General features: G+C 39.2%; 1 protein-coding gene across 2 annotated transcripts in view; it reads left to right on the top strand.

Moving 5' to 3' along the window:
- Positions 1 to 14282, top strand: part of ABCC4 (ATP binding cassette subfamily C member 4) — a 152919-nt gene extending 138637 nt beyond the window's left edge. For both annotated transcript variants that reach the window (XM_042867260.1, XM_042867259.1), the window contains 2 exons: positions 4937 to 5071; positions 10004 to 14282. In XM_042867260.1, the coding sequence (XP_042723194.1) occupies positions 4937 to 5071; positions 10004 to 10111 (243 nt within the window). In that variant the 3' untranslated portion in view covers positions 10112 to 14282. The remainder of the gene's footprint in view (positions 1 to 4936; positions 5072 to 10003) is intronic.
- Positions 14283 to 14582: the final 300 nt, after the last annotated feature.

The raw sequence follows: 14582 nt of genomic DNA, 5'->3' as shown, positions 1-14582 counted from the left end.
AGAAAATGCAGGATTTAGAACCTTCTTTCTTTCTTCTGTCTATGGATAGCCATAAGTACATGGAATTTGTTACAGCATTTTTAAGGATCCACGCTTTTTTTCTTTCTGTGGCTAATGTCAGTGTTTAACTATATTAATCCATGCAGAAGATTTTAAATTCACTTACAAAATGAATATTTGCTTTTCAAAAGTTCTGTGCAACCCAACTGTATAAATCGGTTTCAGGAATCGTCAGAAGAAGTACTGTCCTAGTTCTGCTGCTTGGGTCTTTGCAGAAATGGACCGGTTTCATCGAGTTTTGTCTTCCTTCATTGTCTTGTTCCTCTCATTTCATTGTGAAATGGTTCTCAGATTGCATTTTCGTCATTTTATGGTTTCATTTTTGTCTCTCCTTCACATCCACCACTGAATGTTAGACAAAAATGTATTGAAAATCTAAACTAATCTGAGAGTGGAATTCTACATATGAGTAAGGCTCACTTAAAATTATTATGTAAGCCAAATATTTGCATACAATGCCTGGGAAATAAATTGTTGGTTCTGTATTTGCTGTGGCTACTCCGGCCTTATTGTACAATTTCTTGATAGCTCAAATACTGAACCCCCCCTGCCCAGAATTTATCCATAGCAATTATGGTTAATACTTGAAACTATGAGATTATGTAATGACAGTGCTGCATAGTTTGTTTTTGGGGGGGGACTTAGGTAGAATGGAGGTAAATAACCAGGCAGGATAGAGAGGAGGCAGAAATGGACAACCATTTTATAGCTGCTGAATCTTACCTAAATTTAGTGCATCAACATTTCTGTGGCATAGGCAAATAGTCCTTCTGTGCTAACTAAAGCTAACATAAACAACAGATTTGAATGGCTAATACTCCCTTTTCGTGTTTGCTTTTTCTGGTCAATCTGATTCAAGTTGCTTCTTCCCTGGTTCTCTGTCTCTTTGCTGCCATATTTTAATCCTGCTCTTTCTGTGTTATTCCGTGCCTCCATGTCAAACCAAGAGCTGTTAATAACTTTCTTGCCTTCTGCCCAGTGTGATGATCATCCTTCTGCAGATCTCACAGCTGTGATGAGCATCACTGTCCAGACTGTTGGACCTAAACTAAATTTTGGGTACAGCAGATTTAGATGGCATGAGAGGATTTTGCTCTAGAGCAGTGTTGATCTTACACCCCATTTGAACATAAAATGTCTGAGTAGCACTACTGTAAGGGGAATTTGAATAGCTCTAAGTAAAGATCAGTTTCACTTCACTGTAGAAAGTGAGAGAATTTCCCTGAATAAAGCTTTTCCTATGTTGTCTCTTTTACGTGGTCACCGTCATCCAATTCTGTAAATTTCACACTGTTGGAGTTACTTTTCTGCTGGAGAAAATATGTTGAAGTTGTTAGGATCTGACCATAGAGGCAAGAACAGTGCAGGTGAGGTAAAGAGGATGTCTTGCCAGTGCAAGACAGTGGAGAACCTGGCCGTGGATTACATATGATTGCCTTGGGTTTATGTTGCCATTTTGTGCTTATTTCATTTTGCTCTGAGCTGTCAAAGTATTTCACAGACAGTGAAATTGTTAGATTTTCTTTGGTTTCCAGTATATACAGCAATACTGAAATTTGTCCAAAATCTCTCTGCCTCTCAGAATCTGTATTAGAGCTTCTAATGGAATCACGAAGTCCCACGCTCCTTTGTGTGTCCTCTGTAATCAGCATGCCGATCTGATTTCACTGCCTGCAAGCTTCTCTGGCTTTCTGTATCTAGTTCCACTGGTACAACCACCTTGGGATGCATCTGGGTTCAATTCAGTCGTATTGTACAGTGATAAGGGATGCATGCAAGTTGATCAGAAAGTATGTGGCTAGTAAACACCAGATTCCACCTTTCCTGAATGATTAGCTTGCTTTTTGAAGTTCTAATGATTTTAATTTGGCTTGGAGTCAGTAAGTAAGCGTATGCAAAGCCTTAGCCAAAGTACCTATTTATTTATTTAAATGTTATCAGCATATATTTCTTCAAAGAAGAATACCTATCGCTTTGTCTATGCCCTTTTTAATAAATGTGTAGGTATCTGAATGTTTAACTACCCAGTCAGCCTGCTCACATTCCCTCCGTTGTGTCATGGATGGTAGCAGATAGTAGAAACAGGTTTGGTTTTTTTCCCCCCGTTAATATGGTTTATAGAGTATTCGTGACGTGTAAGAATGATGTCTGTTCTATTTCATTCTTTTTTCCATTTCAGATTTTTAGAAAGCAGCGAGGGTTGTTTTTCCTATCTTTGTTCTGTCTGTTTTCAAAACATAAGTTGGTTTTTATTCCCCGAGAAAGGATATGAATAGCTTAAAGATTTATTTAAAATGTGAATAGAATTCTTCTGGACACAAATCACCCTAATTATCTGTTCATCTTCTGGACTTCACTGTTTAAAACTTGTCAAGAAAGAATAAATTTCTACTTTTTCCCTCTCATGTTCTTTCTAGGAGAAGGACTGTCCATGTTTGTGGTTCTTTCTGATATTTGCAAAATTGCTGTTAGACTTTGAACACTACAGTAATGTAAAAGAAAATAAAAACCTCCAGTTTATGTGGTACTTGTTACTAGAGAGGGAGACACTTTCAGTGGACATGCTTTTTGTCTTCTTTGTTAAGGAGTGTTTATGTAACCTAGAGCTATGCTGAAAAAAATCATTCAAGGAGCCAGAAATGTTCCGTGACGCGGCACTTCGTGTTAATTATTGCATAGAACTGTATGTGGTAGTTCAGTTTATGGCACTGTTAAGGATTCTGTCTTTAACTCTTACTGTAGAACGTAAAATGTTGTGATTACAGTTAAATACTCAAATGCGACAGAACTAAGTATCCAATTTATAAAACTGAATGTCAGTACAGCGTTATTGTTGGCTTGAGTTGTTTTACACTCAAATACAACGTACTGAATGGAAGCAGAAGCTCAAGTCTGGGCATCTTTCTGCGGGTGCTTGGTCCCTGATGCCCAACAACCTGGCACAGGTCCCAGCAGTGTAGTTTGCACATCGTGCAGCCGAACGGATTCGTTCAGCTTCCTCTTGTGTTCTGTCATTAAAGGGGTCCTGCCCGCCTGGAGGTTCTGCTGAGCTCTTGGCCATTAAGATGCTTTGCTCTAAGGAGTTGCACAGGCAAATGGTACACTTGGAAGTTTCTTCACAGGACTTTGAATTTACCTCCAATCTTACTGGAGTTCCTTCTTTTGAACATAAGTTTGCAAACTGTTTTTCTTATTTTGATGTTGTCCTCATGGTACCTTTTATTTCTTTCTTGCCTGAAATGAACAATTCCGTCTTTTTAGATGGTTTTTTTTTTTCCCTTACAACTTTGTACACCACAATTACAGCTTTGGTTATGAGTCCTTGAAGTCCCTCTGTTGTGGCAATATCTTCTTCAATAGTGTGTCTTGGGTAGTCAGGTTTTTTTATTTATACAGGGACAAAAACATTTTCTGAATTACTTTTTCTCACATAACTTTGGGGTTGTTTTTGTTTTTTCTTTTTTTTGAACTTCATTGCTCCTGCCCATGGGCTGGAGTTCTGAACTCGTAAAGTGTTATCCAGCTCTCTTTCTTGAGTCAATACCATTAATTTGTAAGCCAGTTAAGTATTAGAGTGTATTGCTTTTGTCAATATTGACTTTTCCCTGCTATTGTATTTCTCTTATGTTAGTTAATTACGTGTACCTGAATCTCCTCTAGTCTAGACTTACCTACATGTTTTAGTGTCATTTGCAGCTTTGTCACTTCTCTGATAACCTTCTGATGGCTGGCCCATACGTAGCTACCACAGACCACTCTGATAGCGACCAGTTCCTGCCCTTCCAGCTCCCCAAACAGCAGAAATGCATTGCTTATTTCCAATGTTTGTTTTCTGTGCAAATTCTTGAGGTTTTGTCCCCAGTTATTTCATTACACCAAACACATTCCTGGAAATCCATGTGGAAATCCATATGAAATGTTCTTTTCATTTTATTCTGATGCATTAAGTATTCTATCAGATATGTGAGGTACCTTTTCATTTTACTAAAATTGTGATAAACAAATTCTGCCTGTGATCTGTGTGTCTTCTAGTTGTGTTTTATTCAGTTTTGTCTAAATCGTTGTCCTGAAAACATATATATGCTGGTCTAAAAGTTCCTTGAAAGATTCTAAGTTCTTCAAAATGTAAGTGTAGTATATGCTACCATGCAATCCTGAAGTAGTCATTTGCATAAGAATATTTTCTTATAGGCTCAAGCAACCTATTCTTAATTTCTTCTGATTTTTTGACTGTATGTATCCTATGTGGCTTGCTAACTTAATGCTTTTTTAATTTCTCCTTTCTATTTTTCCTTCTCCCCTCCTTTCCTTGTTGCCTATGTCGCTGGTGGCATCTCCTCTTTTTTATGTAGAAAGAATAGGTTCGAGGTAAGTATCTTTCTAATATGTAGTCGGCAGAAACTGATGCAAGAAATTGTTTATCTTTTCAGCAACACCCTCATTTTCTTTAATTACATCTTCACCTCCTCTAATCCAAAAGACCTACTTATTCTCCCTTACCCGTCTCGGTGGTTATTGCGTGGTTTATACCTACAGCTGTTTACTTCAGAGCCCATTTCAGGTCTCTTTGTTTCGTTCTTACACAATGAATCTTATAATCTGCTTTGTTGGCTTCACAAACATTGTATTTCCATATTCTGCATAACTTTGCATTGGATTCCTATAGGTGGAATGGCTGTAGGGCACTCTAAAATTGTACAACAGGTCTATAAACTAAAGAAGTGTTATGCTTGTTTGAAGAAGACATAATATTTCATTTTCAGAATGCAAAGTTCATCTTAGCACTTGAAGTGGATACATTCCCCCTTTGCCAATGGATTTAAGATTTGTTTTTGAATTTCTTATGTTAATAAGTTAATTTCTGCTGATTTAACAGGTTTTAGATGCAGGAAGACTAAAAGAATATGGTGAGCCTTACATTTTGCTGCAAGAAAAGGACGGCTTGTTTTACAAAATGGTGCAACAAGTGGGCAAGACAGAAGCAGCTTCTCTGATTGAAACAGCAAAACGGGTAATTTTATAATTATAATTCAGTTTGTCTCTGCACTTGGTTCATCACAAGTTAGCATATTCAAGGTTATAGTAGGCATTCTGCTAAACATCAGAATCTGTTGACTTAGGAAGGCTGAACCCTCATTTTCACTGATTTTTTTTAGTGCTTACACACAGGGTTCCAAATGATAGGTGTATTTATGTACCCCGAGTTGAAAGAGTGTGTTTCTTGCATCCTTGTGTACGTACTCACAGTGCTAAGTGTGAATAATATATGACATACGCACCTGTGCTGGGCACGTGTCCTGCAAAAACTCGCTTTAAAAACATACAAAGGCTGCAGACTCCAGCATTTACTTCTCCTGTATTTTCTAAAAGGCCCAACCAGTGTTAGTGTGAGGTTCAGTACTAGTTCATTAAGTTATGATCACTGGGAGTGCGATCATAGTTTTATTTCTCTTACTTCGTTCTTTTACCTTTGCTTTGTTGGGATGAATCGCGCTCAATTAAGAAACAGCTGTTGAATGTTTTGTTGCCTCCTTGTTCCATGCGAGGCTCTGTGCTGGATTTACTGCTTACTATTCAAACCCTACTCTTGAGTGTAGCATTATTAATGTAATTGGGAGCATTCCTCTGGCAATCAAAGTGTTTAAGAAACATCAATGGATTAATTTTCATAATATGCCTCTGAGGTGAGGCTGTATCATCTCCACTTTTCAGATGGAAAGCTAAAGCTGAGATAAGAAGATAAAAAGAAATGACCTTTGATTAAGGAACTCATTTTGACTAGCTTTTGGCGTGCTTTCTCTTTTTTTGTGATAATTCAGCACACAGGATGTCCAAAGCCAGGGTGTATTTTTCGTATTGCAAATGAAGTTTCAGCACTGCTGCAGCTGAGACTTGCAGTGCTTGGTCTGGGAGCAATTTGATTATCTTCACACAACTTTAAGTGTGCAAGTAAGGCACTGATATTAGGCGTGTAGCATCCTAAGAGACTTTCCACACGAGAGAACAAGGTCTTATCTCTGTCCTCTATGCTTTCTTCTCCTCAAGTTGCTTGATGTGCAGATCGTAAGGGGGACACAAATTGCAAACTATTTCCTGGGGGGAAAGGAGAGCACTAGGCATGGAGCAACTGATAAAGACAGCAAACAAAGTGACAGGTGTCTGCCTGCTTCCTAGTAAGAATAGCCACATTTCTGGAAAGTTGGAAAAACAAATTGTGCAGTCAGGGACGCTGGGTGCTCATGTATTGCAGCTGTTTCGGTGGGCATTTTGAAGCATAGGGAAGAGCTTTCCATGTCTGTGCACTCTCAAGTTTGTTGTTGATTGTTTTTTGTTATACCAACTAAACCTCTTTTGGGATTTTTTTTTAAAGAGTTTTTAACATGAAAACTTTGCACCTTATAAACCCACGCGTGGCACTGATTGCCTGAACTGAGGAAATGGCTTTTGTCAGCTGCTGCAAAGTAGCTTCTCACATTTTATTACTAAATGTAGTGGTTTAGACATGTTTTTTGTTGGTTGTTGTTTTTTTTTCTTGCAACACGTGTATGAAGATCTGAAGATTATATAAATGATGTTGAAAAGAATCGGTTCTAATTGATGAGACCAGTGTTTGTCTGGCCAGGCTTCCTGGGACTTAATCCCTGGGATGGCTAGGGGTGGCTGTCCTGATATCACCAACAGAGATTCAGCCATGTCATGCTGTCTCTCCTTCCTTCCTTGCAGCCCTCCTCAGTTGCAAAATTGCATTAAAAGATAAATCAAAATGTATAAAAATAATTGCCTGATGTTACTTGCCCATATAGTTACCACATCAATGTTACGTGATTTTGTACAGGAAGGGAAGAGATCCAGGAACCGGTCTCTGCTGAAATGTGGTTTGATGAAAAAGTTTGCTAACTCCCAGGCTAGAAGGCAGATACAAGCTTTTGCATCTGCCAAGAATGCAAAGCACGGTGCTTATCCACACTCAGCCCAAAAAATGGGAATCGAGAGACTATATCTCCAGTCAGCAGCTACCCAGAAGCACAGTTACAGTTCTTTCTGTTTAAAGGACTTGGGCATTAATTCAAGGTTTTTGTTATTGCTGTCCCTTGTGTTTCATGCATGCTTTCAGAGAAGTTGCTTAGTAAGAAGAGCTGATTCTGGGGGCCGTTCATTTTGCACACGTGTGTCGGTTGCACGTATTGCTGCTGGTCTCATACCTTCTCTTGTGGTTACCAAGAACTGTTTTTATGAAGAATTGCTTTTTGCTGTTGTTGAAGAACAGCACACTGCACATAAAAGGAAATGGTAATATAGCATATACACGTATTTTTCAAAAGGTGTTACAGTGAGTTGCTAAGTGAAATGGTTTGGAATGTGGCCATGCTTTGACAGTGATCGTTTGATTTATTGTGCTTTGGACCCAAATCTTGAGCAGAGCAAATTAGTACCAAGAGCTTTTCTTCCAGTAAGGTGAGATTTTCAATCAGTTTTCTGGAAGAGTATGGCTCTTGCGTATATTCCTTAGGTGTGAACAAAGAGGGATTATGGACCTTACGTTGGAAGATTTAACTTGGGACATCTTTGAAAGAACCACGATTATCTGGGAATAAAAAGAAAGAAAAAAAACCACACACATTGGTTATCTTAGCTAAGCATTGAAAGATTAAACTATTCAGGATCACCATGCCTGCTGAAAACTTAGTTCAAGCTTCTCAGTGGACCCAGGCTTGCTCCCTGTATGTCTCTTTTGGTCACCCCATATCCCGTATTTTTGTGTAAGTGTGAAAGAATGCAGTGCAGGCACAGCTCAGACGGAGGCTGCCGTCTGCGAGCCTGACTGCAGTGGAGTTGGCATCATTGGTCTTTGTTCAGTTTACAAGAAGCTTACTAGGAGAAAATCCCGTGGGAAGGTAAGAAATGAAATAGTTAGAAGAATTTTTTTTTTAAGTGTGTTCAGTGTTTTAGATTACAAAAAAAATAGATAGCCTCAGAGTGTTCTCCATGCTGTCGTCGGCGCTCGGAGAAGCTTTTCCACAAGAGCAGGACTGTTCTTCTGTCAATCAGTTTTTGAGTACTTTGAGGGAAGAGTGAGGGTGATTTTATTTTAGAGCTATGATGGATGCGTAAATATTAAAAGAGGTGTTATCTCACCTCCACGATTACTCATCAGAGGGTTGCAGCTCTGTTGGCTGTGGAAGAAGCTTGTGTAAAGACTTGGGCATTTAGTATCTTGAGGCATTGGGCTCAGGGGAAGAATCACAATGAGACAGTTGAAAAGCAGCTGCCGTTTCATTAGGTCTCTAGTAATGTGCCAAGGTTTTCTATTAACTTTGAAAAAAATTCACGCTCAGAAGCTCCATTTAAAAAGTATGCCAGAGTTTTGTGTTTCTAACCAGGAACAGGATGGGAGCGCAGCGCTGGGGCTGCAGGCTCTGCGCTGTGTGTGTGGCTCCTGATTAACTCTCTGCTGCTGAATCCGATCGGGGCTGGTTACTGAGGAATGCCTCTTAGCAGCCTCCCAGTTGGTTCGATTAAAGCCTTAATATTCTCTGCAAAGAGATATTGTCTGAAGATATGTATATCCTGCGTTGGTGTGCGTACACAAAAGACGACAGTGGTACTTACAGGGATGTTTCCATAGAGCGACTATTCCCCTTTTATACCCCGTGTCTTATACATGCATTCATATATCCGAAAGGGACGTTATTATCAAACAAACCAAACTTTGCTGACAACACTCTGAAACGTAAATTGGAGAAATATTTCATAAGCTGTAGTCGGGGCAGTATTGACTACGAGACCTAACTCGTGACATGTGTCAGGTTCAGAAAGATAGTGCATTTTCTGTTTTTGAAGACTCAAACAAAACTTTTCACATTTTTCTTTGAAAAAAAATGCATTTGAAGTCCTTTTTCACCCAAACACATTTTTAGATAAGAGCACACAAGTCTTGACATTATTTCATTTTGTTATGCGCATCTGTCAAGGAACAGAGATATGATACAGCTACTAAAAACTGATGATTGTGGAACAGTGAAACTTGACAGCATTTCATTTCCTTTATGTTCTGATTATACATTTATCAGGAAACCTGTATCTCTTCTAGTTCAGCTAGAAATTGGTAGAATTCAAGAACTCAAAGGCTTGGCAAAGAACCGTCCTATTATTTGGTATCATCTTACATTTTAGAGAAGTTGCTTGGTTGAGTCATTGTTAAAGCTTTTGCTTCTTCTTTCATTATTGTGGTTTGCTATCCAGAGATCACATTTCTATAGGCCCTATAACTGCTCTGCAGCACAAATTAAACGCTGGGATATTTCATACATATACCTCGACGTTTCAATGGTTGTCAATCACAGTTTGTAAAATACAGGGATTACAACCTGATATTAACATCCAAATCCATTGTGTTCATTTTATGTGTGAAAATGAGAAACCCTTGTGCAGACGCAAGATTTCACAGCTTCTTTGTCATCCTGTTTTTAATTTATCTCCGTGTTTTGAGCTAGTAAAATGATTTTACTTATCAATTTAATGCGAAGTGATAATATATATCTGTTTATCTGAATCACCAGAATTTGAGCAGACCTACAGGTTGTGTGGGGTTTTTCTCAGACTTTGTTACAATCTAAGATCATCAATAATTTTAGTAATTGTCCAGTGCCGTAGAATCACTGAGTGGCCTGGGTTGAAAAGGACCACAATGATCATCCAGTTTCAACCCCCCTGCTATGTGCAGGGTCACAACCAGCAGACCAGGCTGCCCAGAGCCACATCCAGCCTGGCCTTGAATGCCTCCAGGGATGGGGCATCCACAGCCTCCTTGGGCAACCTGAAATTCCTCTTTGGATTCTTCAGGGTCACGCATTTCTTTGTTCTCTGTGTACCTCTAGAATTGTATTTTAAACTAAAAGGTGTTTAATGTAAAATGACGTACGGAATGTGATATTTTCCCTAGGTTTACTTCAGTAAGAATTACCCAGAAGTTGTTCAGAATGGTCAGCTTGCCACAGACTCCTCGCTGGATCCTTCCTCAGGATTATGTGTAACTGAAACTGCACTGTGATTCCTCATGACCACAGTTTTTTTCCACTGAATATAAACCTGAGAGCATCCAAACCATCGATGTTCACGAGTGTCAATGGGAGAGGAAAAAGAGGGGGCGATTCTTTGCACTGGACATCCTTTTATTTAATACTGAGAAGAAGAGTTTTACTATCCCTGTTTCTTTGATTTCAGTGCAATATATGTTTTTTTTTTCCTTTCCAACTAATTATTTTTGTATTGCTAAGGAAATTAGGCAGACTCAGTTCTTATTTGAAAGTTATGTGTCTGTTATTTAAACAGGTGCAGGACACCTAACAGGTCTAGGGTGCATCTTTGGAATTTATTAAAGAAAGATTGGAGTGTGTCCCTTTTCTCAGTTGGAGATACTTTGAGAGCAAACAAAGCCAAATGTTTTTTAGTGTCACCGTACCCCCACAGCTGTGCCTAAACAGCAGGTTTGGTTGTGTACAACTTAGCTTCTAACGGAGGTGTTTCTCTACCTGTCACAGGTAGCTATGCAGGTGGTAGAAAAAAAAGCAAAAAGAATTAAAAGCCAAAAACACTTTCTATTTTGATAGCAAAAAGTACTATATACGTAGATTTTTTTTATAATTCAAGTAATGCTGTTCAAGATGAATGTAAGTGTAAGTTTTATTTTGCTGAAATCCAGATGCTGAAAAATCAATCTCAGTCTTCTGTACTTTAGAAGAGAACATTTGCACTGAAGAAATATTTAAATAATTTAACACACATTCCTCTTTTTATCCAGGTTATCAGAGAAAAAAAAAAAAAAGTATTAAAATAACTTGAGGAAATCTTTGAATGACATGTCATTATACCTAAATACCACGTAGTACAAAGTTATCTCCAACACACCACATTGAAATGTATACGTTATTTGCATTTATTGTGCCTTAATATTTGTGCCTTCAAGCCAAAGCTGTAACTGCAGGGTACACAACAAATTTGTTAAATATATGTTAAAAATATTTAGCCTTAATATATTTAAAGTTTTGCATCAAGGATTCTGTTGAACTTGTGCTGTTTGAAGTTACCATACTGCTGGAATAGGTAGGGAAGTGCAACCCGTACGTTTGAATGGCTGTTGCTGGTACTGAGGAGATTGCAGTGAGATTCTGTATTTGTACACCATGTCCTGATTCAGCAAAGCACTTCAGTGTGAAGGCACTATTCTTGTGGTTTAAAAAGTCAGGCAAGTGCTCTTCTGCTGCAGAGCTTTTTTGTCTTCAGTGAGATACCTACCCTTTGAGGTCCAGTACAGAATAAATCTATTCCAATTATTGTCTGAAGGGACAGAAGGCACTGAAAAACAACAGGTCTCTTCAGGACACAGAGAACACTGTGCTTTTTAGAAAAAGAAAAATAATAAAAAAAGATGCTTGCTATTACCTTGGCAAGCTAAATATTGCTTACCCAATGTTCCCCCAACAGTCGAAAATTAAGGCGAACACAAATGTTTCTCATTTCAAGCCATTTTACCAGCAAGTAAGTTGCTGAAATACAAGACTGTTGCTTGTATTGTTGTTGAGAAGCAAACTGAGGCCAAAGCCTGTGCCTGAAGATAGGGGCTCATCCAGGAGGGCTTTGTCCTGTGCAGAAGTTGGTGGTGAGAGGCAGAACCTTCTTTCCCTGCTGCCTGCACCCCCACCAATTGGCTTCTCTGGTGGATGGGAGGAAAGACACGCGCTGGGTGTTGGATTTGCTGGCAGCATCCTCCTGTACTGTTAGCAGGAAGGTACGCAACGAAGCGCTCTTGCCCTTGGCTTTCTTTTGGCAGTCTCTAACACCTCTGTGGGGTGTCGCTCACTACTGCAAGTGTCTCTGAGATAAGTGGAACTGAACTTCACGTGGGTCTTGTCCTTTGTCTGGTGCTAAATACAGGGCAGTCAGGGATGACTACGTGTCCCCTGGCACAGATTGGCTCATGTAAGCAGCAAGCTCAGAGCTAATCCTTCTCAGAGCGCACCAGCCACAGCCTCTTTTCTTGATCGCTTTGCCCCCTATGTACCTAGCACACAAAACACTACCGTGTTTTGTTTTGTTTCTTTTCAATTCAAGTGGTCTCAAATAAGGATAGGGCTATTCTGCAGCTCAGCAGAATGTATTGCAGAGCTATGTGAAGATGTAGAGAAGTGTCTGAGGATGTAAAGTCACATGGGATAATGCTGGGGGATTGTATAGCATGGAGAAAGCTCAGCCTTGCATGGTCTTTCTTTTCTGTAACTGCCTTTTGGAAGCGGTCCATGGCATAAACCATGTCCAAGCTCTGCTCAGCCTTTATCATAGAGAGATCCAGTTGGAGTGCTCCAAAACAGAGCCAGAGTGAGCTGACTGTGACAGTGCAGACAGCTAACAGGGACTGGAGCTTGAGCTCATGCGTTTCCCTTTTTTATTCAGTAGTTTGGACAGATGCACAGGGTCTACCCATGCTTTGCAATATTGAATTATTTTGATTTCTAAATAGTTCATGCAAGAAAATAAGTGTGATGTATAATACGCTGAGACTTTTAAATGCTCTGAGAGAACATGATGTTTTCATGGCTATATATTTTGTTTATATTTTTTTAAAACGGAATTCAAGGAGATAGATAAACTGAGGGTATAATTATAGTTTTAGTTCATTTCAGCTCTGAAATGAAACTATAGCAAGTTGTATTTCAGTGCTGAGCTCCAAGACGCTGACTGCAGCCCACTCAGTGGTATGAGACCCTGACAAATTCAGCTCTCACTCTATAAGGCAGAGTTAATTTGATCCTGCAGATTTTTGAACGTGCACAAAAATGCTAGGTATCTGAAAATGCTCATCCTGCTTCTTCACAGGTTTTGACAGGACATTACTAGCTGTAGGTATAAAAGAATCAAATATTTAAAGAATCGCACTTGAAAACCATACGTTACTGAATAGATCAACAGATAGTGAGCCATTTGTGCCTGACGTTGCCATGATGTCCACCTTTTTAGTTTAAAGTAACAAATATATTTCAGTCAGGAAGTTGTTTCCTTTAGATTCTTTTGTTGCTTGTTGTTGAGAGTTGTTGTGAGTAGTTTAGGTGACTGTTGGTTAAGATGGACACACCTATTTAATTTTAGGTGGGTGACAAAGTGCATCGTGCCTGAAACTCGAGGATGAGAGAGGCCTTCCTTCGTTGAACGTTATGGTCTGTTGTATGTATAAATTATCTCTCCAGTGAGGTGTTTTGTGTTTCCTTCTAAAGAAAAGTTCAAATAGTTCTAAATTTCCACTTTGAAAATGTTCGTGCTTTGTTTGGAGAATAGTAAAGCTGCTTATTTCAAGCTACATTCCTTCATGGGGATCTTGGAAAAAGAACTCAGTCTTCAACATTATTAAAGCCTTTAAAATATTTCTTCACCATAAGGTGCCTTAAAGTATTCCAGAGTCTAATAGACAATTCTGTGCAGAAATACTGCATTGCAACAATTGTGGGACTGTTGTTTGGTTCAAAAGTCTGGGAACAGCCTCTACTTGAGATCGAAAGAACTGTTCCTCAAACGTTCATTTTGGTATCTCTTTGCTTTACCTGTCTATGAAAGACCACTGGGAGAGTCAAAGCCAACATGGTTCTCAATAATAGGTTATTTCTGATTTTGCTTAGGTTAAGGGCAAAATTCTGCTCCGTTGAACCACAGTTCACTTGCCAGATAGTTTTAGTCTTCTGTGATATCACTCATGCTCCTCTTTGGAAGAGGGAGGACCTCCTTCTGACCAAGATCAGGTTGATAAAGCGATATTGACAGTTTCTTTTAACCTTCCCAATACACATTTGGAAGTAAGGTGAAGGAAAGAACAAGGAGGCAGAAGGTCTAAATCATATAGAAATTTCAGTGAAAATGCTGCTTTCTGTGTTAATCCGACCCTTCCAGATGTCTCACCTTGAAGTCTGAGGGGGAAAGGGGAAGAAAAAGATAACTGACATCACTTACATCCTGTAATGATGATGAGCTTCTGACACATCAGCAGAAGAATGTGGCTTTCTGTATGTTTCACATTGTATAACATCGCACTGCTTTTCCATCATTTTAACTCCGTTTCTGTTTTGTTTTGGTTTTTACATTTGTGTAACAATTTGATTCTGTTATTTCTGTGGAATGATTTCTTTTGTCGACATCCACGACAGCTTCTGTCGTACAATAAAATGTGTTTCTCAGAAGTGTGCCGAATTCTGTCATCATTGTGAATGTATGGGTGAAGGCAGAAATGCAGGGCTGAGCACAGCACAGGACGTGCCCGAAAGCTCCAAACAACTCTTTGTAGCATTGCCAACTCCAAGGGCTGAAAATCCTCCATTATGAGGATAACACAGAATGCTACATCTCGGCTCATTTTTACCATTCTTCTGCTGTCTGAGATCTCCCAGGTCACATTTTCAAGCTTTTTGCCTCAATGGCAGGAACTAAAAAGTAATTCAGATAGATTTCCAAAAATCATTATATGACTTGAAGGCAGAACC

This window comes from Lagopus leucura, unplaced genomic scaffold (genome assembly GCF_019238085.1).
Source record: "Lagopus leucura isolate 7727_CA_CO unplaced genomic scaffold, USGS_WTPT01 Super-Scaffold_100001, whole genome shotgun sequence".
NCBI lineage: Eukaryota > Metazoa > Chordata > Aves > Galliformes > Phasianidae > Lagopus > Lagopus leucura.
Note: the sequence above shows the minus strand (reverse complement) of the source record. Positions and strands in the feature narration are given on the sequence as shown.